This window comes from Amphiprion ocellaris, chromosome 16 (assembly GCF_022539595.1).
Source record: "Amphiprion ocellaris isolate individual 3 ecotype Okinawa chromosome 16, ASM2253959v1, whole genome shotgun sequence".
NCBI lineage: Eukaryota > Metazoa > Chordata > Actinopteri > Pomacentridae > Amphiprion > Amphiprion ocellaris.
Genome location: NC_072781.1, coordinates 15,677,592 through 15,701,969, shown reverse-complemented (window position 1 = coordinate 15,701,969; position 24,378 = coordinate 15,677,592). Strand labels below are relative to the sequence as shown.

Genomic DNA, 24,378 nt, shown 5'->3' with positions numbered 1-24,378 from the left:
CGCTACAAGATAAAACAGCTAATGGATGGATGCAGAGGTGTTTTTTTTCTCTATTATTTAAGTCTCATAGTTTAAGTGAGATGAAAAATCTGACCTAGCTAAGGTTGCAGCTGTGGCAATTCACAACGTATTGAAGTGCAGCATAAACATACACTACCCTTCAAAAGTTTAGAAATGTCCTCATTTTTGAAAGAAAAGCATTTTTTTTCAATTAAGATAACATTAAATCAATCAGAAATACAGTCTAGACATTGTTAATGTGGTAAATGATTATTCTAGCTGGAAATGGCTGATTTTTAATGGAGTATCTACGTAGGGGTACAGAGGAACATTTCCAGCAACCATCATTCTTGTATTCTAATGCTACGTTGTGTTAGCTAATGGTGTTGACTCCAAACTTTTGAACGGTAGTGTATATCCACAATGAAAGAAAAATCAGCTATGTAAACACTCTCAAGAAAAACAACCCCAATCCTCCTTCACAACATTCTTTACAAGGCCCTTAAATTAATCAATAAATACAAATGTATCTATCTGTACTTTAGATCTTTCTGCAGATTATTCCATGTCTAAGGTGTGTAGTAGGGAAATGCAATTTTCCCCAGATGTGTCAAAACCAGGCATACATCATGCTCTATATCTGGTTGTTGCGCTAGTATGCTAACACATTTGTAGAGAGGCAATAATATGAGTGTTTTGTTTAGTTTGCTGCACTGCCACCAAGAGGCTAAAAAGGGTCAATTCAAGTTTATGTTCATGTATTTGCACGTTTATGTCCACAGGCAAAGCTAAGAAATAACACTGTAAGCCAACAGTCAGAATTTCATTTTAAAAACAACGAGCCTCTCTACAGACCTCAAACAACAACTCTTGTTAACCACACTGCATCATTTTGAAGATTAAGTGTTTATTAATTTAGTTCAGCTATGCTAAATGACAACTGATTTATGCAATCTAAAGCATTGTTGTATCAAGGCCAACAGTGGCTTTTACTTTCATGACTATGATGAATGATGCCTATTAGCTGTTTGGTCAGTACATGTATAATTAATTATCTTTAATGCCATGTAAGTTGAGCAATAATTAACTCTATCAATACTGACATTACTGTACACCCATATTAAAGACACTACTAATATGAAGAGAATGGACTAGTAATGGATTATATTCAGCTGTATGCAGCTTATGTCATTTCTGTGTCTCATTCCAGTTAAGCTCAGAGTAGTTAGAACCTAGGTAACTTACCGTACAAGGATAACCTGAGGGTTGTTGCTTGAGAGGATAACATGTGTGCACTGGGTGTAGAAAATATTTGATGATATGCCACTACATCTGCAGCTTACATCACCGAATCACAAGTTGAGCAAGTCTTCTATTTTTTGGGTTTGTTATTTCTGTTGGGAGGTAATATAATGGATTATAATATAAATCCTTATTGACAAAGAATGTATGGATGCGCTTGTGACACATACATGAGTCATGATCTTATTAAACATTGCATCAACTCCGTGTACCTTCTGATCACACTGACTGTAAGAGCTGCTTGACTAAGGATTAGGTTTGCTTTACTCAGCTCAGAGGGTGTAATTCCAAACACGGATATAAGATGCTCCGGGCTTAGTGTTGTAGTGTCAGTCATGTTACACTCTTATTTATGCTCTGTTCAACTGTTGCTTCATTACATGCATATAAGCTCCCCTTTCACAACTCTCAACTTACTCCATGTAATCCCTCCTGATACTTCTGCTGTAGAAAAACACCTTGTTTTTTTTTTTGTTTTGTTTTTTGTGGCAGGTCCACGCGTTTTTCCAGCATATGGAAGTTTAAAATAAAGCAAATCATCTGAAGTGGGGAGACAACAAATGCCAAATATTCCCAACTTAACATCATAATGAGAGAATTATAGTTTTGCTTTAAGGTGGTTTTAGGTGTGGCCCTGTTCGTATTTCAGTTGTGGTCACAACCACCTCAATGCGCATTTGCTTAAGGTTGCCGCCTCTGTTCCCATCACCTGTCCTCTGAGGCCCCTCCCTGTTTGTGATCTGACCCCGTCTTCCCAACAGCAGTGGCTGCTATAAAGGACAGTGAGACAAAAGCTGGTCTGTGTAGTGTTCAGCTGAAGGCAGATCACAGCTCAGCTTCACAAAGAGGGTAATCTAATCCCACCATCCAGGGAATCTAAATATCGTTCAGCAGCGAGGTGAGGATGACTTCAAAGGCAGGTCGACTGGCTCATCAGCAGAAGAGGGAACAAGGTATCGGCACCAACCAGCACGCAGTGAAGTTTTCCCAGCAGGATTACGAGACTCTTCGGAAACGGTGCCTGGAGAGAGGACGCTTGTTTGAGGACACCTGCTTTCCAGCTGAGGGCAAATCCCTGGGCTTCAAGGATCTGGGACCATATTCATCAAAGACCAGGGGTATTGTTTGGAAGAGGCCAACGGTAAGAAGTCACTGAAAACAAAAAAATGATTCAGTTTTTTCAGCATCTACAGTATATTATCCAGGCATGTCGATATGCATCCCATTTTTGACGGAAAATTTGTCAAAATAGCACTAAATGTTCAGCTTTTTTCTTTTCTTTTAGGAGCTGTGTTCCAACCCAAAGTTCATTGATGATGGAGCCACAAGAACAGACATTTGTCAGGGAGCTCTGGGTAAGTGTAGGGAAACTAGGATGAATAATGGTGTGTTTTGGGTATTAGAAAGGAATCACAAACATCTCTGGGACAAACCCTCCACCCATTCTGCCATTAGGCTTGCGTAAGAACATGGTTTTGTTGGCACATTCTGTTTACAGCTCTGTTGCACTGTGGCGAACACCACATGTTGCCCAGTCTAAGAGAATGTAGTCAAGAATCTGCTCTTACAGGTGACTGCTGGCTTCTGGCTGCCATAGCCTCTCTGACTCTAGACCAGCGGATCCTGGCTCGTGTGGTGCCTCATGGACAGAGTTTCACCGAGGGTTATGCTGGGATATTTCACTTTCAGGTCAGACAAAGACCTTCTCATTTGACCACTACACTGACCTTTCAATGGGATTTTTTCTTTCTTTAATATTTCTTTCATTGCCTTTTTCCCCACTATGTTGGACTGTTGAGTTATTTTAGTATAAAAAGGTACTCAAGTAAAGATTTAGAGGATAAAATGTTTTGCATCGTAATTGCATGACATCAATTGCTATAATTTCCGTTATGCCAAGATGAAATTTGTTAATATATTCTGGTTCGTTTCAGACAGTTCATTCAGTAATATACGACTTGCACTAAAAATGTGTATTTGTTCTTCTACAAAGTTGATCAATATTTAAACATTTGTGTAAAGCAGCCCACAAACAAACTTTCACCAATCTCTTTGTGCCGCTGCCAAGTAAAAACTGAGGTCATACTGAGCTTCATTCATTAAGACAAATCCGGTAAGCCAACAGCTAATACGGCAACCACAATTCAAAGATCACTCGATTGTCTTTTGATTGGCTTATGAGTCACAGCGCAGGACAGCTGAATGTTTGCAGTTTGCACATGATTTTCGGTGAGTTTATTGATGGCACTGTTGTCCTCTCAGTTCTGGCAGTTTGGTGAGTGGGTGGATGTGGTGGTGGACGACCGCTTACCCACCAGAGATGGAAAGCTGCTTTTTGTTCACTCAGCGGAGGGCTCAGAGTTTTGGAGCGCACTGCTGGAGAAGGCCTACGCTAAGTATGGATTGTTCTTCCTATATTTGCTGCTTAAGCAAAATGTTAATGTGCTTTAAATGTGTATTAATAGGCTGTAAACAATTCACATCACACTGTTTGTAACAGGGTGAATGGCAGCTATGAGGCCCTGTCAGGAGGAAACATTATTGAGGGTTTTGAGGATTTCACTGGAGGAATTGCAGAAATGTACAAAATGGAGAAGGCTCCACCCAACCTCTTTCAGATCATTCAGAGAGCCCTGAAGCTGGGTTCACTGTTGGGTTGCTCCATTGATGCAAGTCTGATTTTCATACCTATTTGCATTACAGTTTGCAAACAGTCCCACCAACAATGATGCTGTGATCATGGCATCTGATGAAAATGTTTGATTTTTGGTGCTTTCAGGTCAACAGTGCCTATGAGACAGAGGCAGTCACAGCTCTGAAACTTGTTAAAGGGCATGCATACTCAGTCACCGGAGCAGAAGAGGTATATGATTTAATGCTTTTTATTTTCATTATTGTGCATGCAAATTTCAGTACAATGCAAACTGTTCTCTTCCAGGTTCATTTTCGAGGCAGATTGGTTCAGCTGGTCCGCATCAGGAACCCCTGGGGTGAGGTGGAGTGGACGGGCCCTTGGAGTGATGGGTAAATATTAATATGCTGTATTCATATACCACCAGCTACCATTGGGTAATTCTGGGATTTCTCAGTAAAATATGATTGTTTATCCCAAAATAGATCCAGTGAATGGAAGCACGTCAGTGAAAATGACAAATCAAAGCTGAACCATGTGGCTGAAGATGGAGAGTTCTGGTAAATCTACAGTCTTTTACTACTCATTTACTGTAAATTACAACTTTGTGCTTATAAAATATTAGATATGTGGATACTATAATGTGAACTGATAATTGCAGCCTTCTACATTACTAAAGCAACCATTAAAGTTCAGAAATAAAAGAGGTGATCTAAGTGTTTGTTTTGATGGGAAATGTGTTCCTCTCTGCAGGATGTCCTATTCAGACTTCATCAAGCAGTTCTCCAAGCTAGAGATCTGTAACTTGACTCCTGACACACTGATGAGCGATGATGTGGGCCACTGGAACCACTACCAGTTTGAAGGGATGTGGAGGGTCGGCTCCACTGCTGGCGGCTGCCGCAATCACCCAGGTAAGAAAGAAACCACAAGTCCTGCATGTCTGAGCAAGAGGTTTGTTGCCTCATACTTCATATGTAAGATCACATTTTGCTGTGTGTTCCAGCCACATTCTCATCCAACCCTCAGTTTGTGGTGCGTCTGGAGGATGTGGATGACGATCCTCTAGATGGGCAGGACGGATGCACCTTTCTGGTGGGGCTGATGCAAAAGGATGGGCGACGGAAAAAGAGGCTCGACCGCCAACTTGAGACCATTGGTTATGCCATTTATGAGGTGTCCAAGGATATTCTGATATTTCATATGAGAGCAGTTATTTTGTTAAAAAAAAAAAAAAAAATTATAATATCCATTTGTTTCCTTTTAACAGGTTCCAGATGAGGTCTGTGTTTACATTATTTTTTCCCTTTATACCTTATTTAAAACTGAAATTTGAGTAAGAAAAGTAGACATTAGAAATATCACCAGCATTACTTGATTGTATTGCAAAATTCTGCAATTGCCCAATATTCCAGTAATCGAACTCCTAAATAAATCTCCTGTTAATCTTCAGTACAAAGGACGCAGCAACGTTCACCTCGGTCCTGATGTGTTGCTGCGTCGCAGAGCTGTGGCCATGAGCAGCACTTTCATCAACACACGAGAAGTGTGTGATCGCTTCAAGCTCCCTCCAGGAGAATACGTCATTATTCCTTCAACCTTCGAGCCACACAAGAACTGCAGCTTCCTTCTCAGGATGTTCTCAGAGAAACAGGCTGCAACCAGGTATCTGTGACACTTAAACACTCAGATTATTTCAGTCAAGAGACCTCAGGGTTTTACAGCCACCTAGAGGAGAAAGCCAGCTCACTAACTGAATTAGACATGACTTCCTGAATATGTCATTTTCATGCAACACAGTAGAGTGTGCTAAAGGTTTGTGTTTTTATTTTCTAGTCCATTGGAAGAGGACATTAATGCTGAAATAGAGGAGGTAAGAAAGCCTATATGATGATAAGCTGTCCACACATATGTCATTGTGAAATGGATAGTTGCTCTTTAAAGGCATCCCTTCTTTCCACCTTTGCCCTAAACTTTTAAAAAGTGTCAGATGAAATTTCAAATGCGTATTGCTTAATACATTATATGTTAAATTAAAGTTTCTCTTGATATAACAAAAAGACCAAAATCTAAAGAGCCAATGTTTTGATTTGATGTGATTTACTTGTGTCTCATAGGAGCAGGTGTCTGAAAGTGATGTGGATCCTCATTTCAAGCAGCTCTTCAAGCAGATTGCTGGCAGTGTAAGTTGAATATTGTGACAGTAAATCAACCATTCGGTAGGTTTCAACATGTATTGGGAACTTTTGTTTGAACTTTTTTTCAAACAGGACATGGAGGTATCAGTCTTTGAACTGGTGAGAATTTTGAACAACGTGGTCTCTCGCCGTAAGTAACAGAAAAATTTTACTAGTTTACATAAAGCCTCTTTATTTTCCTTGATTTAAGACTTTCAGCCAGCTATGTATTGTTCTTTCAGGGTCTGACATCAAGACAAATGGATTCAGCCTAGAGACAGGTCGCCTGATAGTCAGTCTGCTGGATGTATCCTCTATTAAACATAAAAACATATAAGTCACAGATTTGATACAGTGCTCATCAAATCTGCTAATTTTGTAATTTATATGTTGAGTTTTTTTTCCTTCTTCTTAATAAACCTTAACATTCTCCAGAAAGATGAAAGTGACAAATTGGGACTGACAGAATTTCATTTGCTTTGGAACAAAATCCAGAAATACCTGGTAAGTTGTGACCTATGTGGTTTTAAAGGAATGTTATTAACACTAGAAGACCTGACTTTATCTGCTAACACAACACACATGGCTCATATAGGAGATTTTCAAGAATCATGACTCAGACAACTCTGGCACCATGAGCTCTCATGAGATGAGAGGAGCTGCCACTGAAGCAGGTAACAAACACTTTTTCAATTCATACTCTAACATTCACCAAAATCTACAGAAAATGTTTTAAAGATGAGTCGAATGGCTGTAAAGTTATGGCAAGTTGGTCATTTACATGATTTAAAATGGATTCAGTTTAGTTATTATCTCACAACTTTCACACACTGTAAAACACCATAAATTAATTTAATCAAATGAACTTATTTTTTCTAGTTTACTTAATGTAAATTTATGACATTTGCTAATTTCAGTCAGTTATTTTATTTTCCGGCACTTCAGAATTTAAAAACAATAATTCTTAGAACTTCAGATATTTAGTCCTAAAATGATGAGTTCACTCAACTCATTAAATTAAGTTCATAACAAACAATATATATAAGAAATGCAAGCAGACTTCCCTAGAGATTCGTGTTTTTGTAGTTTGAGAAACAGACATGTTTGATGCATGTTAAATAGAGATATTGGGTTTTTTTCTCATAATAATCAGAACAAGTCTACCAAAGAATTCAGTCCCTACACCAGAATAAACTTTAACTTTGAAAAAATGAAAATAAAATCAGTCTGCCTCTTATCATTGTCCACGTGACTAGTTGATCCTACTTAAAATCTTAAGTTTATCAAAGTTACTTTCTCAGGTTAAGTCAATTTAACTCAGCTAGTTTTAATCAATCAATCGAGGTGCAGTTAAGACATATTTTATGGCAACAGGGGATTTTACATTTGTAAGCTAAATGAGCTTAAAAAGATGAGCTTTGCTCCAAACTATAATCCTCTACTGCGTGTGCCATTTGGTAAAATATCCTCAGTACACTGATTGCTTCAATTAGAATTTATTTTGGCTTGACATAAGAGTCTCAATTAGCTGTTTAGTTACCTTTGAAGTGAGTACGCCAAGATATCTGGCATAACTTTGTCCCAAGTTGTGTTAGAAACAGGTATGCCTATGACATGCTGATGAAAAAAGCAGACAATATTAAGTAGTTCTACCTTACTTTTGTTGCTGGTATTTCTGAGTTTAAATGGTTGGACCCCTGCAGGATCAAATAACAGCAGGGTGGCAGAGCTGATGGTGTTGATGTGTGAAAGCAGTTGACAGACAAGATAAGCCGGTTAGGAGACTCCCGCCCTGGACATAGAATTCCTGCTTGTATAGTTTGCTACAGGAACAAAACATGAAAGGGCGAGGCTGAATAACATCCATTATCACACAGCTAAAATCTGATATCTTTTTAAAACTACACTCCCCCAGGATCAGAAACAAAATGAGCCACATCTATCAAAGTGACCCATCCAAGGTAACAGAATGTGAAGATCAGACCGTGTTTTTCTTCCACAGGTTTCCATGTCAACAGTCAGGTGCTGCAGGCTATTGTCAGTCGATACGCTGATCATCAGTACGCTGTAGACTTTGACAGTTTTGTAGGCTGTCTCATCAAACTGGAAATGCTCTTCAGTAAGTGTCAGCAAACAAAACAACATCACATCAGTATATCTCATATTGATCTGTATCACAGTCATGGCATGTTTACATTACTGGGATCTGTTTTTCTGTCTCTATCAGAAATGTTTAAGGCCTTGGAAAGAGATGACTCTGGGAAAATTGAGCTTGATATGCAGCAGGTGAGTGAGAAAATGAGAAAAGCTGTTGTGTGTTGTGTGTTGCAAATCCTTATTTACACAGTTAGTTGTACATTTTTGTTTCTCTTACAGTGGCTGTGCCTGGCAATCAACTAGATCTGAAGATGAGACAAGCAAGGACACCTTTCTGATACCGTCAGGAAGAGAAGTTCAATCCTTTTAAAAAGAATCCAAACTAAACAGTTCACATACACTTACTTTATTTCAGTTGCTTAAAATATCTGAACATACAGTATACACTGGAGACTATTTTTCCATATTTTTGAACATGTTTTATTACTCACATTTATTGTTCAATTTCAAGTAGCTTCTTTTCATTTTTATGTGCAACTGGAAAGCCTTATAAATCATGTTAGTTGGTGTTTTGCTCATTAGCTGTTGTAACTTCTATCATGACAGAAAATAAAGAAACAAAGAAACTCTGGCCCCTAAAATGTGTGTTTTTTAATCATACACAGTCTGAAATTTTTGACACAGCAAAATGGTAGTGAATGTTGCAATTTCATTCCACTGAAATTTTTTTGTGAACCAGCACAAGTTTCAGCAATCTGTGAGGATAACACTTAGACCAATCACAGGCCAGAAATCTAATGAGACACAGAGGGCTGGAGGAAACAGGTGAGAAACAAAAAGCCAGCTGGTGTGAACAATGAAGGGTGTGGATCTGCATATACGGCACAGATCCTGTCTAACTGCACACACAAACTGAGACACAGCTGGAGACAGACGGAGCGTATTCCGATCCTTCAACATGTCAGGAATTGCAGCGAAGCTTCAGCACAACCGAGAGAAGTCACAAGGGATTGGAACCAACTCTCATGCCGTGAAATACCTGAACCAGGACTTTGAGGCTCTGAGGAACAGCTGCCTGGAAAGAGGATGTCTGTTTGAGGATGACTGCTTTGAGCCTCTGCCCGCATCCTTAGGCTACAACGAACTCGGACCAGATTCCTACAAAGTTCGGGGCATCACCTGGAAGAGACCCACGGTGGGTTGCAGTGGATAAATGGAAACAGCAGCTGAAAGTACAGGCTGGTGTTATGTGGTTGCAGATATTTTACATGCTGGAAAAGTAGAACTGGCAGTTGTTAAGGCTTTCTATGTGTTTACATATCTTATTTTTAGTTGTAGAAGTTCTATTTTTGCTCTACAATTCCATATGAGAGGTCACTCAGTGGGCTACACATTTTACATTTACTACTTACTGCTGTTTGGTTATGTAAGCTTGATCCTTTTCCAAGTTTCCACATACTTGTTCTTTTTTGAACCTGCAGCAACATTTTATGCAGTTTCTTCTGCTTTGTATGAGCATTTTGGATATCTCATAGTGATAATCATCTAAATAAGAGTGGATAAAAACTGTGAGCAAGCATTACATTTTGGGAAAAGCTTTAACCTTTTAAATCCTTTTTTTCCCCTTCAGGAATTATGCTCCAATCCAAAATTCATAGTTGAAAATGCTACCAGGACTGATATTTGTCAGGGAGCATTGGGTGAGACACACACACACACAGACACACACATAAACATACAGATTAATACAATGTTTTTGTCATTTTGATCTAGCTCATCACCTTTGCTTTCCACTGAATTGCATGTAACTGCATTTGCTGGCACAATGAAGCACTTGCTGTATTATCCTTATGTATCATTATCAGAAATGTAGGTCTATTCCTGTTGACTCATTTTTCTTAGTTTCCTCTATGGTCCTTTGCTTGCGTTTGTGTACTTTTGCATAAATGAAGTGACAACTAAATCTCATAAACCCCTGTAAATGCCTGTCTACTGACATCTGCTGTCACTGTGTACAAAACATCTAACTACACCCAGTTTGACAGAATTCATACAAATGCGGGTGAGACAGTTGTTTTTGCAGCTAGTAATGAGCGGTGAGACAAACAGGCGTAACTCTGCACAACTGAGGTTTTTTTTGTGTGCAAACAAGCTACAAAGCTGTCATGTTTTGGAGATATGTCATGATGACAACCTGAAATTTTCTGGGTGTTAGATGAAGTTTTACACAGGAGTCTCCTTTTATTCTGACACTGTTTACTTGTGCTCAGGTGACTGTTGGCTCCTGGCAGCTATCGCCTCCTTGACTCTCAACAAACAGGTTTTATATCGTGTTGTGCCCCACGACCAAAGCTTTGATGAGAACTATGCCGGCATCTTTCACTTTGAGGTAACACACTGACTCATTTAAAGCTACTTTATGTCTCTATAGTGTACATATAGCTATAGAGGCACAAGCAGATTTGATTTTACTATCTGTGTCTTCTCCGTGGCTCTTAGTTCTGGCAGTTTGGTGAGTGGGTGGATGTGGTGGTTGATGATCGTTTACCCACCGGAGATGGAAAGCTGCTGTTTGTTCACTCAGAGGAGGGATCAGAGTTTTGGAGTGCGCTGCTGGAGAAGGCCTATGCAAAGTATGGAAGCATTTGGATACCTTTCTGGTTGTTTCAGTATCTTTTTATTCTGTATAGTCCTTCATTAATCCTTTTCTCTTTAGGATAAATGGATGCTACGAGGCTCTTTCTGGAGGCAGCACCACTGAGGGGTTTGAGGACTTCACTGGAGGCATTGCTGAGAAACATGAGCTGAGCAAACCAGATCCACATCTCTTCAAAATCATTCAGAAGGCCTTGAGCAGAGGCTCCCTTCTGGGCTGCTCCATTGATGTTCGTTTGACCTTCTTGTTCTAGTGTCATGTGGCGCATTTATTATCTTTATTCAGTGTAATAGTTTTACCTGACAAGATTTTTCTTCCCATCCCAGATCACCAGCGCATCCGACTCAGAGGCCGTCACATATCGCAAGCTGGTGAAGGGCCATGCTTACTCTGTGACTGGAGCAGACCAGGTGAGGAAGTGTTGCATGCCAGGTGTATATACGTATGTACCACACAGGCCAGGTACAAGTGAAGCTGCAGCGTCTACTATTAAATGTTTTATTCTGCTTAAGGTGGAGTATGGAGGAGACACGGTGCAGCTCATCAGGATTAGGAACCCGTGGGGTGAGGTGGAGTGGAATGGAGCCTGGAGTGACAAGTGAGTTATTAAAGCAGCCAATATGTTCACATTAGATTCGAATTAGTCATCACTGCAGCTATACCAGCGTTGGTGAATTGGTTGTTTTGCAGCTTTGGCCCACACTGAAATGTCTTAACAACTGTTTTATGAATTGCTGTAAACTTCTGCACAAACATTCATGGTCCTTGGATGACGTATCATAATAACTTGGGTGATCTCCTTCATTTTGCTCCAGCAGCAGATTTTGTTTATGGTTTTGAGTAGGCTGTCTGGACAACTACTGAATGGACTGCTATGAAATTTAATGTATGCACCGTGACTATTAAATTTTAAAAACATGCACCCTTTTCTGCCTTCTTGATGTCCTCATTGAATAGCAGTCTTCTCTCTAACATTGCCATCAACAACATATAATTTGCCATAGAGGCCATAGAGACACTGCAAACCCTCCATTGTTCCATGTCCTGGAGTTACTAGAGTTCTACTATTTGTTGTTGTTTTTGGCACAACAGAAACAGAAAGACATAAAGAGCATATTTGGGGGGTGTTTGTGCCAATCCGGAAGATCCATATCTGTTATAAAAAATACCACTATTTTTGAAAGTTGCCAAGAGTGTCGCGTTTCCTGAAGAGGCTGTTTCCCATTGTCTTGTCAGGTTCATGAAATGATCCACCCTAATTGAAACAGCAATGTCTCTTGGCTGGACAAGGTTGTTTACTCTGTGTCTCTGTCGAGCTTGTGACACACAAAGACATGCACACCCTGTGGAAAGTCTGGTAAATCCTGTTGTAAAAACACTGTTGCACAGACTGGCTTTAACGTACATTTTTTCTGGCTGCAGCATAGGCGGAGGCATGTACGACATTCACTATGGCTCTGACAGTGAATGTGAACCTGGTTATCTTTGCGAAACTCAACACATACAAAGGGTAATTCAGTGTTCGGTCTAATCTTGTAAGTGATCCTTTCCATGTTTCTTTTTTCTAGTTCTTCTGAATGGAGATATGTGAGTAGTGATGACCGGCAAAGGCTGTCCAACCGTTCTGAGGATGGAGAGTTCTGGTAAATGTTGCTGAAATCATTTTTTTTTCACCAAGCGCTAAGCACACGTTGACAACTGTTTTCGTCCCACTGATTAACACATGAAAGCAGTTTGATCAAGTAAGGCTTATATAAAGGCTTTTAAACAACCCCGATGCATCATATCGTCATTTTTGCGAAAGAAAAATGGGAATCCCACTTTTTTAATTAGTTGTGTTATAAAGAGCAAATTCACCACCATTTGAGGAGGGATTTCTAAGCTAAAATGTTCCAATGCTCCAGCAAATAAAAGTCCTCGACTCCTGGCACTGACTCCTTTGCACTGGATCCAGCACAATGGATGTTACTGTTTGATTTTCAACTTTCCTCATTGTATTTTTTTTCCACAGGATGTCCTTCTCTGACTTCCTGCGCCAATATTCCCGCCTTGAAATCTGTAACCTCACCCCAGATGCTCTCACAGGAGACGAGTACAAGAAATGGGCAGAGTCAGAGTTTGAGGACACATGGAGAAGAGGCGTATCAGCTGGAGGCTGCAGAAACTATGCAAGTACGACCAGCTTCACTTCCAGATTTGATTGCAGCATTTTATTTGTGTGTCGTAAATCAACGTACAGGCTTGGCTGCTGTAATACAGCTGATCAACTCCCTGCTAAACCTTATTGTGCCTTCCCAGACACCTTCTGGATGAATCCTCAGTTTGTCATAAAGCTGGATGAGGTGGACGATGACCCTGACGACGGACAGGAGGATGGCTGCACTTTTATTGTGGGTCTGATGCAGAAGAACAAGCGGCGCATGAGGAAAATGGGGCAGGACATGGAGACCATTGGCTTTGCTATCTATGAGGTAGGTAGCTGCCTGTGAGATCTCAATTCAAATAGAAGTAGAGACTGAAAATGTAACATTTTCATCCTATTCTAACATTTGATTTGTTTTGGATTTTTCTAGCTGCCTGAGGAGGTATGTGAGACACTACTAGGAATAACGGAAGAATGAGTATTCACAGCAACTGTTCCATTTTCAGTTCTGAAAATTCCCTCAGAGTACCTTGTAGATATTTGCGTAACATAATAAAGATGGAGGATAGAGGGAAGGCATACTCATGCGAGCGTATTTCATCTGTGATTTTTCAGTACTCAGGCAAAAGGCAGGTGCACCTGAAGAAAAACTTCTTCCTGTACAACTGTTCAGCAGCGCGCTCCGAGACCTTCATCAACCTACGCGAAGTGAGCAACCGATTCTGTCTTCCTCCTGGAGAATATCTCATCGTGCCCTCCACCTTTGAGCCCAACAAGAATGGAGACTTCTATATGAGGGTGTTCTCTGAGAAACAAGCCGATTTCCAGTAAGTTCCTTTTACAAACACGTCCATTAGTATTCCATTATAGTCTTCATAATGAATAATAACCATGACTCCTCGCTGTTTCAGAGAGATTGATGATCCTGTAGACTGTCATGTTGAGGAGGTAAAATCTTATCATTTTATTTGCTTGTTGTAATGTTGATGATAATACTTTAACAAAGAAGTAATGGGCATTTTTTTAATCTCTAGATTGATATTGATGAAGACGACATCTGCCAAAGATTCCAAAGACTGTTTGGACAGCTTGCCGGACATGTATGCCAACTAAAAAAAACGTATACTTACTTATGGTCTCCAATCATTGTTTTTATGACTTACGAAGTGTCATATACTTCTCAGGATGCAGAGATTTCTGCCTTTGAGCTGCGGAGAATCCTCAACAGAGTGGTAGCCAGGCGTAAGAGAAATAATTTCTTCATTGTCAGACAAGTTCACAATGGACATTAATGTTCACCAGACACCTAATTATCCCTGTGTTCTATTCATTTTCAGGAGATGACATCAAAACCGATGGGTTCAGTCTGACAACTTGCCGCAACATGGTCAATCTGCTGGATGTATCCTTCCTTGTTATTCTAACTTGAATCACAAGACTTCCACAAAACCATTAACCTCCCAACATCTGGTTATCTGCTCTGATTTCTCCTCAGTATGCTTCAAAGAAATAGTATTACATTTTATGGAAAGACACAATAAGTACCCAGTATGTTTCCTATCAACTAGGCGTACGGTGGGACAGATAGCGGAAAACTCAGAAAGCGTCTGGAAAGAACAGTTTATGAAGCTTCCAATAAAAACTAAACTCGCTGTTCTGAGGAAGGATAAAAGTTTACAGTTAACAGTGTTTGTGTGATGACTCTCATTGCCACAAGGAGGAAACATAGGTTCTGCACTTCAGGTTTAACGTAAAGTTTAAAAGAAAACAGTGAACCTGATTAAAAGCTAAATTAAACTAGAAGCACTTGAAGCTCGCTAATGAAAACATTCTATCTCTCTTGTTTAATCTGTACAAAATCGTACTTGTAAAGGAAAAGTTGTGGTTGCACCGTTGTTCATGAATCTGAATATTTCTGTGGACATGCAGACATCTGACAAGGAATATAATCTAATATAATCCCATGCAAAACCACAAATTGTCGTTTAGACACTTATGCGTCACGTTTTTGTATGAATCATTTAAACAAGACTCAATATGTTAGGCATGTTAGTGCTGGCAGTCAGGCTAGCTGTTCTTAGTCTTTTTCTTAAGCGCTGTAGCTGTACATTTAACACACATGGTAGTGAAATCAGTTTTTTAATGTAACCCTACAAGAAAATGAAAAAGCTAAATTGAAATTTAAATTAACTCTTTAAAGCCATCTTAATGCTCACTATCTGCATTCTCCAGTTGTTATTACTAGCACGCATTACTCTGTGTACTTTGTGTTACAATTTTCCTTGACACACTTTTCAAAGAAAGATGGAAGCGGCAAGCTGGGGGTGGTCGAATTTAGGATCCTGTGGACAAAGATTGAGAAGTTCCTGGTGCGTTCCTTATTTGTCTGTTTTCGCATTAACATTGTAACGTAGCGTATTAGTAGATGGGTGATACAGGATGCTAACTTGTCTCTCCTGTAGGATCTGTACAAAGAGAGCGATGCAGATGGAAGTGGATGCATGAGCTCCTCTGAGATGCGGATGGCCGTCGAGGCTGCTGGTGAGAAGGACATTTCACAAATTACATTTCTCTGCACTAACACATAGGAAGGTAGAGGAGACTGCTGAGATTTGAGCAAAAAAAAAGGTTTAGCTGCAACAATCAGATGTGTGACTCTTTTCTCAGTGCATCTGGTTCCATTTTGGCAGGTTTCTCGCTCAACAACCCACTGCATCAGATAATTGTGGCCCGCTACAGTGAGCCATGCCTCACCATTGACTTTGACAACTTCGTGTGCTGCCTGATTCGCCTTGAGTCACTCTTCAGTGAGTTTTTGTCCTTTTGACCACATTGTCTTGTTGGAATCAGACATTATCTAGAATTTTGATGTTTACTTCAATTTCCAACAGAAACCTTCAAGACCTTGGACGAGAATGGGTCTGGTGAAATAACACTGAGCTATTATGAGGTAAGAGCCCATCTGTGACGACAAAACAAAAAGAGATGGATTATGGACCACAGAGTAACTTGTACCCATGTTTCCTCCACAGTGGCTGAATGTGGCGATGTTATAAATGAGCTCTGACTGCTGAAGAATCCAGACTTGTGTTGACAAGTCCTCATATCTGAACGTTTGTTTGTTGGTTTTACTGTCACAAATTGTGTCTTGTATACAACTTAATCAATGGATAGTAATTATGAGGGAAAAGAATTTCTTCTCGTTTGATTATCTGCAAACATAATAAAACCACTAATAAGATTATTTTCTTTGCTGACAATAATTAAATTAAATGATTGATATCTTTCATTTCGCTGCTTAGTTTAGCAACAAAACTTGAGGCTAAGAGGGAAAACCAGCTGTGATGTTGAAGGTGAACCTGTCTACCATCACCACAATAACATATTGTGTTTACTAAGCTGGGCAACAAAATACTCACAATGTCCTGCATAAAAGCACAGCTCTTGGCTTATTTAGGTTTGGATAAAACAAATTGAAGATGCTGGTGGGCATACTGTTTTATGTTTGGACCTGATTCCACACTTTATGCTAAAGTTACCAATTGTATGTGGTTGTCTTGTCATTTTCCCAAAACGCTGAGCTACTCTGTAAATGTATGCATTCCTCAACTTCACTGCCACTAGCTGATGAAATCTGTGATCAAAGAAAATTCTTGTAGCATCTCCTTCATTTATTTACAAAACTTATTTGCAAAAGCCAATGGTTGTAAACCAAAGTAAAGCGATGCCTTTTAACTAAATCTATTGTCCTGGGTGGTAGAATATTTTTTCCCATGACAATAACTCCTTCCTGTCCTGAATGGCTTTGATGTAACTCTCCACTGTTGGTTCCTTTGGAATGTGAAGTCCCTGCCTGTTTTTTGCCCAAGCTGGAGCTTGAGCTGACCAGCTCATCTATGATTCGGCTCAAACACTGTAAAAGCACAATGGCAAGTTGTAACATTGGCAATATTTACGGAAAGCCCTGGGAGAAGGTTTGTTACATATAAAACCCCGGAAGTCTGAGTCTGTGTCTTATAAGACTTACAACGTCCCTTCACTGCAGTGTCAAGCTGGACAAGCTCAGCCTTAACATTGACTGCCTCTTTTGCCCATAAAAATCACCACATGGACATGTGAACAAGGTAAAACACTTGATTTTCACTGGAGCAGGTCTTTAACTGAACATAGTCTACCAAGAAAAGTTCTGACCACACCCTGTCAGAGAAGTTCAACAGATTTGAACTGACATGAAACGTGAATTGAGGTCATCCCTACAATGGATTTTGTCCATATGAGAGTAAAGTAACTTTTTATAGATCAACCCAAATCTGTATGAAACATAACATACAGGTTGACAGTGCTTAACTGTCCCGATGGCCCGAACACCCAACTTCTAAGAAAGGGTCTTAGGAATGACTATACTTCAAGCTACAAAATTCAAATGCATAGAATTGGTTGCGTAAATAGTAAAATTGCAGCTTTAGCTAAGAGTGTGCATATTGCATGTTCATACATGTTGTAAATCAAGGCCAAAAAGGATCCCCCAAGCTTTAACTGAGCTATCTGCAGGCCTCCAAAAGTAATTTGACATGGCTGCATTATGCACACTACCAAGATTATCCATCCATACATCCATCATCTATACACCACGTAATCCTCATTAGGGTCACGGGGGAGCTGGAGTCTATCCCAGCTGACTCGGGTGAAAGCAAGGGACACCCTGGACAATTCGCCAGTCTGTCGCAAGGCTACATATACAGACAAACAATCACGCTCGCATTCACACCTACGGGCAATTTAGAATAATCAGTCAACCTCAGCACATTTTTGGACTGTGAGAGGAAGCCAGAGAACCCGGAGAAAACCCACGCATGCACAAGGAGAACATGCAAAGTCCATGCAGAAAGATCCCAGGAAAGCCGGGACGCGAACCATGGATCTTCTCGCTGCAAGGCGAAAGTGCTAACCACTACCAAGACTATCCATCATTCATTGTATCCAGATCATATGTGCTTTAATATGAACATGCAAGAAGGAAGCTTTAAGATTATTCACTTAAAGTTATGTTTCCATTATTAATATTTACTATATATTCTTTATTTTATCTGCAATATATGTGTTGTTTAAAAAAAATGAAAAGATTTCTAAATGAACATTTCAAGAGAGAATTATCTGTGGAGACCCTCTAAAATGTTTGTTTGTGACTACAATAGGAGCTACTGGGATCCTTTTACAAAACAGGGGAAAAAAGCTTTATGTAAAATCTGCTTAAAGTGCCACATATTCTTTTGTTCATGATGCATAAATCTAACTCTGAGGAACTTCATATTTCAGGCCCTGTTATTTGGTGGCAGATGTCACTTTCTGCTCATCACATGTAACATTATCCAAACATACACGAGCAGTTCAGTCCTGTAATTTGCCAGCAGATGTCACAATTCTCATAGATCTGGGTTTTTGGCTGCTCTGACATCACTGACTGGGTTGTGGCCAAACTCCCGAGTACTTGTAGCAGCATGAAGTTTTCAGCTCACATACAGTTATGCAGCAGCCATTTCCTGTCCTATGTGGTTCGGCATTGCATTTCCTCTTTTACTACTTTAAAAGTTACTGCTGGCTGCCACTAGCTCTGGCAGGCAGGCAGGCTTTACTGCAGCTGTGATGATAACCCTAAAAAAATAGCCCTCCAGCACATTTCTGTAAGAGCATTCTGTGGCCAACTTTAGTATACTTTTGCTACACTGACTGTCAACTGTGGGACATATATGGGTGAAGTTTTAGTTTTATTGTACAGGTCACAGTCTAGCAATCGAAGTGGAAGTGTTAACAGGGAAACTGCCTACATTAGACACACCGCCTTTTGGAAAAGAAGTTGATCCGGATGTGGAGCTGTGGGACTCGCTGCAAATCATTAATTGGCACAGAGGAAGCAAAGCCACTGTCATGCAGAGCATTTGAATCGCAAGTTTGACTATCTGCTAAAAGGATAGGTGTGCTCCATCCAATATATGTATATATATATATATATATATATATATATATATATATATATATATATATATATATATATATATATATATATATATATATATATATATATATATATATATATATATATATATATATATATATATATATTATATAGGGTTTTTTTTTGCAATTTTGCTAATAAAAAAGCACAAGAATCACTGTATACTTAAAGCACCAAAGTAGAAAGTATTCCTTATGAATCAGAATAATTAATTATATAATATTGGCTTAAATCACTTTAGTTTTGGAGCTAGTAAAGGTGGGGCTGATTTTAATTACTTTATTTTTCCTGTGTAGCTAATGAATTTTCCAGAGGAATCACCTGATTTTTTTCTTAACCTTTAATTAGAATATATATCCTCATGTATTTGTTGCTTCTATTTTGTATAATTGATGGAAAAATGTAAATTCATTACTTAAGTTGTATCATGAATGATAAAACACACAATATTTGTCTCTGAAATGTAGTTGAGCAGAGGCATGAAGCAGCAGAAATATAAAAGAATCAGTGAAGTACAAGTACCTTGAAAGTATTTAATCACAGTACTTAAGGGAGAGACTACAGGTGAGCAGAGTCAAATTTTTCACTAAGACATATTACCATTTAAATTTCCCAAGTGATCACTTAAAATAAGACAGTGATTTCTTGTTACAAGTTCTCTGAAATTGTAAGTTTAAATGTAAATCAGGTATTATCTATCAAAATATGCACTTATTTGCATTTTTTTAAATACTAGAACAGAAATGTGATCACTGTGTAAAGGTTGTGTCAAAATTATTCTTTCATTCAAAGACCTATGAAAGTCAAACTTTTTTTACAGAGGGGATTTTAAATACCTCCTCATGTCACTCCATAAATCAGAAAATACTGCAAGCTGCCAAATAAAGTCCATTTTGTTGGATTTTTAGGGACAAAATCTCTGATATTTAAACAAATTCCTCTGTAAAAACCTTAAGAATACAGACTCATAAAACTGAGAAATTTGGTGCATGTTAGCGCTAGTTAAGAGAAGATTTCTGGCAAGGAAGTGGGAACAAACGTGATTTTTAGAAAATGGCCTCCAAAAGCATGCAAAATTCCATGCTTTTCAGTGGAAACTCGTTTTTAGCGGTAAAATTTTGAACTAATAGGTTTTGCCATTAAAATTCTCTCGCTGATTACTTACATTAAGACAAGCATTTTTTGTATTAAAAGTTTTTAGAATTGTTATGTTAAAACAGGCAAATGAGGTATTAGCTCATTAAATCTACATACATGACAAACAAGTTTGGTGAAATAAACACCTAAATATGTATTTTTTCATTCTATGTATCTGAAACAAATTGTTTTAGAGAAACAATATAGCACAAAATCTCAAACTTGATGAATAAGTAAACTTGAAAAAGACATGAAGTGGGGGCCCAGAGGTCAAGGTTCCTCTCTTGTCAATCACACCTGATTCCTAATAAGACCTCTGGGTTGTACATAACCATACTAAATTCTAGAGGCCCTATTTAAAAGCATTTTCCCTTTTGTTCTTGTTTTCTGGTTTCTTGTCTATTTACTCTTGGAATCAGTGCAGTTTTCCTGCAGCTGCATGTCATGTCCATTTAATATTATATGTGATTCAGATTTTAAGGGCACCATAACCTTTTTTGTGAAGTCAGAACATAACTTTAGAAAAGCAAATTGGAAACAAAACAGACATCATCCTGATTGGTCAGATTAAGTAGTAAAATACATGTAAACGTGTTTCCTCTGCTTAGTGTCCATGAGTTTTTTCTTGGTTTTTTGTGTCACTTTTGACTGTGATATAACATCCTACTTGCACCCCAGGTAATAGATGAATCCTTTTGACACATCTGAGCACTCATCATACCTTTTACCTTATAAGGCCACTGAGCTGCATCTCTGCAGCAGGCTAATATGGACAGGTTTGTTCTCCATATAAGGGTATTCATTGCCGCTCCCACCTACCGCACCTGGAGTTTCACCTAAACAGAAGATCTCTGCCACTGCCCAACTAAAGCAGATGAAAAGGTCAACAAAAATGTATGCACTGCGTCAAGCAATGAATAACATGTATCATAGGGTAAAGTTTAATGGAATTAAGTCCAAACACGGAAGCTGCGGATGAAACTGTGTCACACCTGGCAGGAGAAGGGTGGGCATACTTTCGGAGGTGTGCTCATTTACCACAGCTCCTCCTCCATGACTCAACCTGCTCTACTTCCTTATAACCTCTCAGCATTTGCACTGCTGCTGCCATCTTTCACTGCTGCCTGTTTCCTGCACACACCACAAGCAAAATGGTGAGTAGCTTTCCCAAAGAATTCAACTGGACTGACTTGCATTGAGTCGGTTTACAGCTCTGGTGTGCTCCTCAGGACATGAAACTTAGAAATGATGAACATTTTAAGTGCCATTTCCTTATTGCAACAGAAAATGTTTAAAAAAGAGAAAAGAAAGAAAGAAAACAGCATTAAGTTAGTGAATCCTTGTTGCCAGTATACCTACAGTGTAAGACTTGCATTTGATATTTCTTTGACAAAAGGTTGAAAAGGTGCTTTGGTGTTGGTGAACGCTCTGTTTTAAGGTGTGGTTTTGTTTCCAAAATGGTGGGAGTTTAGTTCGTGCCTCAAACTTGTTTGGAGAGAATGCCTTGGGGCTCTTTCTTGTGCTAGCTTGTTCCACAATGACTGGAATGTGACAGAACCAAGGCATTGAAAATTCATGGGGGAAGCAATGCCCATGGCATGTTGCTGCTGAGGAGCTGGTGTAATATTTGCACATTTGGTTGCCTAAACAGTGTTCTCTTCAACATTTAGCTTGAGGAGCTTCCTGTTTCTTCATCTTTCAGTTCCGCTTTTAATCTCAAAATCCAAATTACGAGAACGTCTGATATGTGCCCAAATCTTATTGAAGAGTAGATTTTTGTCATTTTTTTCATTTTGCAGGGAAATGTTGACTGAACTGACAGACCAGATTTGGTATTTGGCTTAAAAAGACCATGATTTATAATACGAGTAGTCAGATGTCTTAATAAACAGGTTTGTCTTTCATTGTTTTTTTTTCTTGTACTAAATGCAGATATGTGTTGTGTGCTTTCTCACCAGGCATCTGGAGTAGAAATCTGTGACGATGTGAAGGACATGATCGCTAAAATGAAAGTGGTGAAAAGTGGTGACGATCAAAATGACCGTGTGAGACTGGCAATATTCAGCATCAGAGATTGCAAAGAAATTATTGTTACAAAAAAGTTCAACCAAAAAGATGTGGGAGACAGTCCTGTTTTCTCCATCATCACTGACGAGATGAAAGGAGACCCGTGCTTCTACGCACTGTATGACTGCAACTTTCAAACCAAGGACAACGTTGACAAAGACGACCTGATCTTTATAACATGGTAGGCCCTTGTATTAAAACTGAACCATAACTATTTTTAAGCTTAACTTCTCCTGACAGCAGAGAGACTGTCAGTAAAATCCTGGCAAAATGCTCATGTATTTACAACTCGGTGTTCTTCTGAACATGTGGAAAAATGTTACAGTAAGCAGTTTCAGTGTTTGAATGATTTCTCTTTACGTTAGGACCTCTGATGCTGCATCCATCAAAAACAAAATGATATACGCCAGCTCGAAAGAGAATCTGAAGGGGTGTATGAAAGGTATGTTTTTCCCCCTGCATTATTTTTTTTTCATTGCATAATGTCAACTCTTTGCATCTGATCTTTTAAGAGGTGAAAGGTTGTTTGACTATCTTCAAAAGATTTAGTTTGTGTTTATTGGACTTCGTGCTGAATAGTGTTTACTCTTCTTTCTTCAACAGGAGTCAAACATCACATGCAGCTAAATGATCACTCAGACTGGAGCAGGCAGGCGCTTGCAGAGAAAATACAAGACAAAAGCACATGGAGAGTAGCCAAGATTGAGAAAGTTGATATCTGAATGTTAGTCGAACCAATGAGTACTAAACAAACCATCTTTCCCCGTGTTTCATAACAAAGTCAAATTAAAAGATTTTGAGAGGATAATGGCAGTGTTTCAAAATGAACTTATTTGTTTTTCTGGATTTGTAAAAAGCTACAAAAGGGAAAGACTGGGCTGTGAATGGTATTATATTTCTGTTACACAAACCTGATGTCTTTGCCTTGCTTACAAGTCCAGTTACACAAATTTAGCTGGGAAATCAATCTTGTTCATGTCATTTTACTCTTTTTTTTTTTTTTTTTTTTTTTTTTTTTTTAATTGAACATTTTGTAAAAATATTAATAATCTGACACTTCACTTTTGGTACATTAAAATCCCTCAAACTGTTAATTGTTAAAATACTTATATACTGTTTAAATACCTGCATTTGCCATATGTGTCTTTGTTGTAATAGTTATTTGTTCAGTGTGTACTAGTATATGCTGTGCAATAAGTTAACACTGTATTGCAGTTTATATTGGGTAATTATGGCTGGATTTGTAAGTCTGCCACATCTGTTTTTCCTTGACTGCTACACTTAGACATCTGAAAGAATAGTACAACTTTTATCCGAAAAACAAAGTTTCCACTGAAATTACAGCACTCCTTGCACTGTTGAGTACTATCAAATAAATTCAGTGCAACTATGTATATGCTGTATTGTTTTTTTCCCTCTCTACTGAAAATGGAGATTTGTAGTGTTCATTACATGACAATCTTACTGCCATTCTGGCTCTTATCAGCATCAAAGTATTATTTATGAAAGCTATAAATAACAGCACCTGGATGTGAAGTAGCATGCAGCACAGGGTTTCTCCCTCCTTTCAGGAAATGATTAACTGGGTTCATCAGATTAGTTGTGATTGATCTGATTTTAAGCTCGTTTTAAACTAAACACTCGAAGTCATGATGTCCATCACAAAATTGTTGATTGGAAATCTAGTAAAATCCTACGCTGAATTTTCAAGCAGGTGGCTTTTAGGTGGTTGTGAACAAAATTTGGAGTTGCTTATAAGATTTCCATTGATCTTGATTCATAATCAATCACTGCATCCACAAGGACCGTAACACAAAATGTGTATGGAATCGATTTACCAGTACCTCATATAAAGACACAAGCAGTTATCCGTAATACATTCCTTCATACAGATTTCATACTCATGTCTCCCTGTACACCTAAATCACAACCATCAGTGATTAAGTGGAAATTATGCCGTTAATAGTTTGAAGTAATGGTTTGATATTTTTGAAGAGTGTATTCACTCACTTCATTGTTGAGAGTTAGACAAATAAGACACACTACATTCATGTCAGAGTGGTGAATTTAGGGGACTACCTCCAGTTAGGCCGAAGTGGAAGTGCCAAAGACTAAAATTCCTCCAATGGCTTATTAAGGCTGGTTCCAAAAGTG

General features: G+C 38.8%; 3 protein-coding genes across 4 annotated transcripts; all 3 read left to right on the top strand.

Moving 5' to 3' along the window:
* Positions 1-2,081: 2,081 nt before the first annotated feature.
* Positions 2,082-8,839, top strand: LOC111585240 (calpain-2 catalytic subunit-like). The gene is made up of 21 exons (XM_035941144.2): positions 2,082-2,443; positions 2,588-2,657; positions 2,873-2,991; positions 3,565-3,698; positions 3,803-3,971; positions 4,082-4,165; positions 4,241-4,326; positions 4,420-4,494; positions 4,688-4,848; positions 4,941-5,110; positions 5,205-5,216; positions 5,388-5,599; positions 5,771-5,807; positions 6,052-6,117; positions 6,205-6,262; positions 6,354-6,418; positions 6,547-6,615; positions 6,707-6,785; positions 8,114-8,230; positions 8,339-8,397; positions 8,488-8,839. Exons 1-21 carry the CDS (start codon positions 2,207-2,209, stop codon positions 8,509-8,511), a joined length of 2,103 nt encoding a protein of 700 aa, XP_035797037.2. The 5' UTR covers positions 2,082-2,206; the 3' UTR covers positions 8,512-8,839.
* Positions 8,840-9,076: 237 nt separating this feature from the next.
* Positions 9,077-16,251, top strand: LOC111585239 (calpain-2 catalytic subunit-like). Of its 2 annotated transcripts, XM_023294649.3 has the most exons (21): positions 9,077-9,403; positions 9,839-9,908; positions 10,479-10,597; positions 10,708-10,841; positions 10,925-11,093; positions 11,191-11,274; positions 11,377-11,462; positions 12,433-12,507; positions 12,876-13,036; positions 13,163-13,335; positions 13,438-13,449; positions 13,623-13,834; positions 13,919-13,955; positions 14,042-14,107; positions 14,192-14,249; positions 14,345-14,409; positions 15,308-15,376; positions 15,470-15,548; positions 15,698-15,814; positions 15,899-15,957; positions 16,040-16,251. In XM_023294649.3, the coding sequence occupies exons 1-21, from the start codon at positions 9,167-9,169 to the stop codon at positions 16,061-16,063; spliced, it is 2,106 nt and encodes a 701-aa protein (XP_023150417.2). In that variant the 5' UTR covers positions 9,077-9,166; the 3' UTR covers positions 16,064-16,251. The 2 variants fall into 2 exon arrangements, with proteins under 2 accessions (XP_023150417.2, XP_054874772.1); XM_055018797.1 differs by lacking the exon at positions 13,438-13,449.
* Positions 16,252-21,155: 4,904 nt separating this feature from the next.
* On the top strand, positions 21,156-23,616 carry cfl1l (cofilin 1 (non-muscle), like). The gene is made up of 4 exons (XM_023294653.3): positions 21,156-21,311; positions 22,116-22,405; positions 22,590-22,666; positions 22,828-23,616. The coding sequence occupies exons 1-4, from the start codon at positions 21,309-21,311 to the stop codon at positions 22,944-22,946; spliced, it is 489 nt and encodes a 162-aa protein (XP_023150421.1). The 5' UTR covers positions 21,156-21,308; the 3' UTR covers positions 22,947-23,616.
* The last annotated feature ends 762 nt before the right edge of the window (positions 23,617-24,378 follow it).

Coding starts and splice junctions, on each gene's coding strand:
- LOC111585240 (XM_035941144.2), top strand. CDS start 2,207: ATGACTTCAAAGGCAGGTCGACTGGCTCATCAGCAGAAGAGGGAACAA. Junction 4,166..4,240: donor CAGTCACCGGAGCAGAAGAG/GTATATGATTTA, acceptor GTTCTCTTCCAG/GTTCATTTTCGAGGCAGATT. Junction 6,118..6,204: donor TCAAGCAGATTGCTGGCAGT/GTAAGTTGAATA, acceptor TTTTTCAAACAG/GACATGGAGGTATCAGTCTT.
- cfl1l (XM_023294653.3), top strand. Junction 22,406..22,589: donor GACCTGATCTTTATAACATG/GTAGGCCCTTGT, acceptor TCTTTACGTTAG/GACCTCTGATGCTGCATCCA. Junction 22,667..22,827: donor TCTGAAGGGGTGTATGAAAG/GTATGTTTTTCC, acceptor TTTCTTCAACAG/GAGTCAAACATCACATGCAG.
- LOC111585239 (XM_023294649.3), top strand. CDS start 9,167: ATGTCAGGAATTGCAGCGAAGCTTCAGCACAACCGAGAGAAGTCACAA. Junction 12,508..12,875: donor TCTGAGGATGGAGAGTTCTG/GTAAATGTTGCT, acceptor TTTTTTCCACAG/GATGTCCTTCTCTGACTTCC. Junction 13,835..13,918: donor GAGAAACAAGCCGATTTCCA/GTAAGTTCCTTT, acceptor TCGCTGTTTCAG/AGAGATTGATGATCCTGTAG.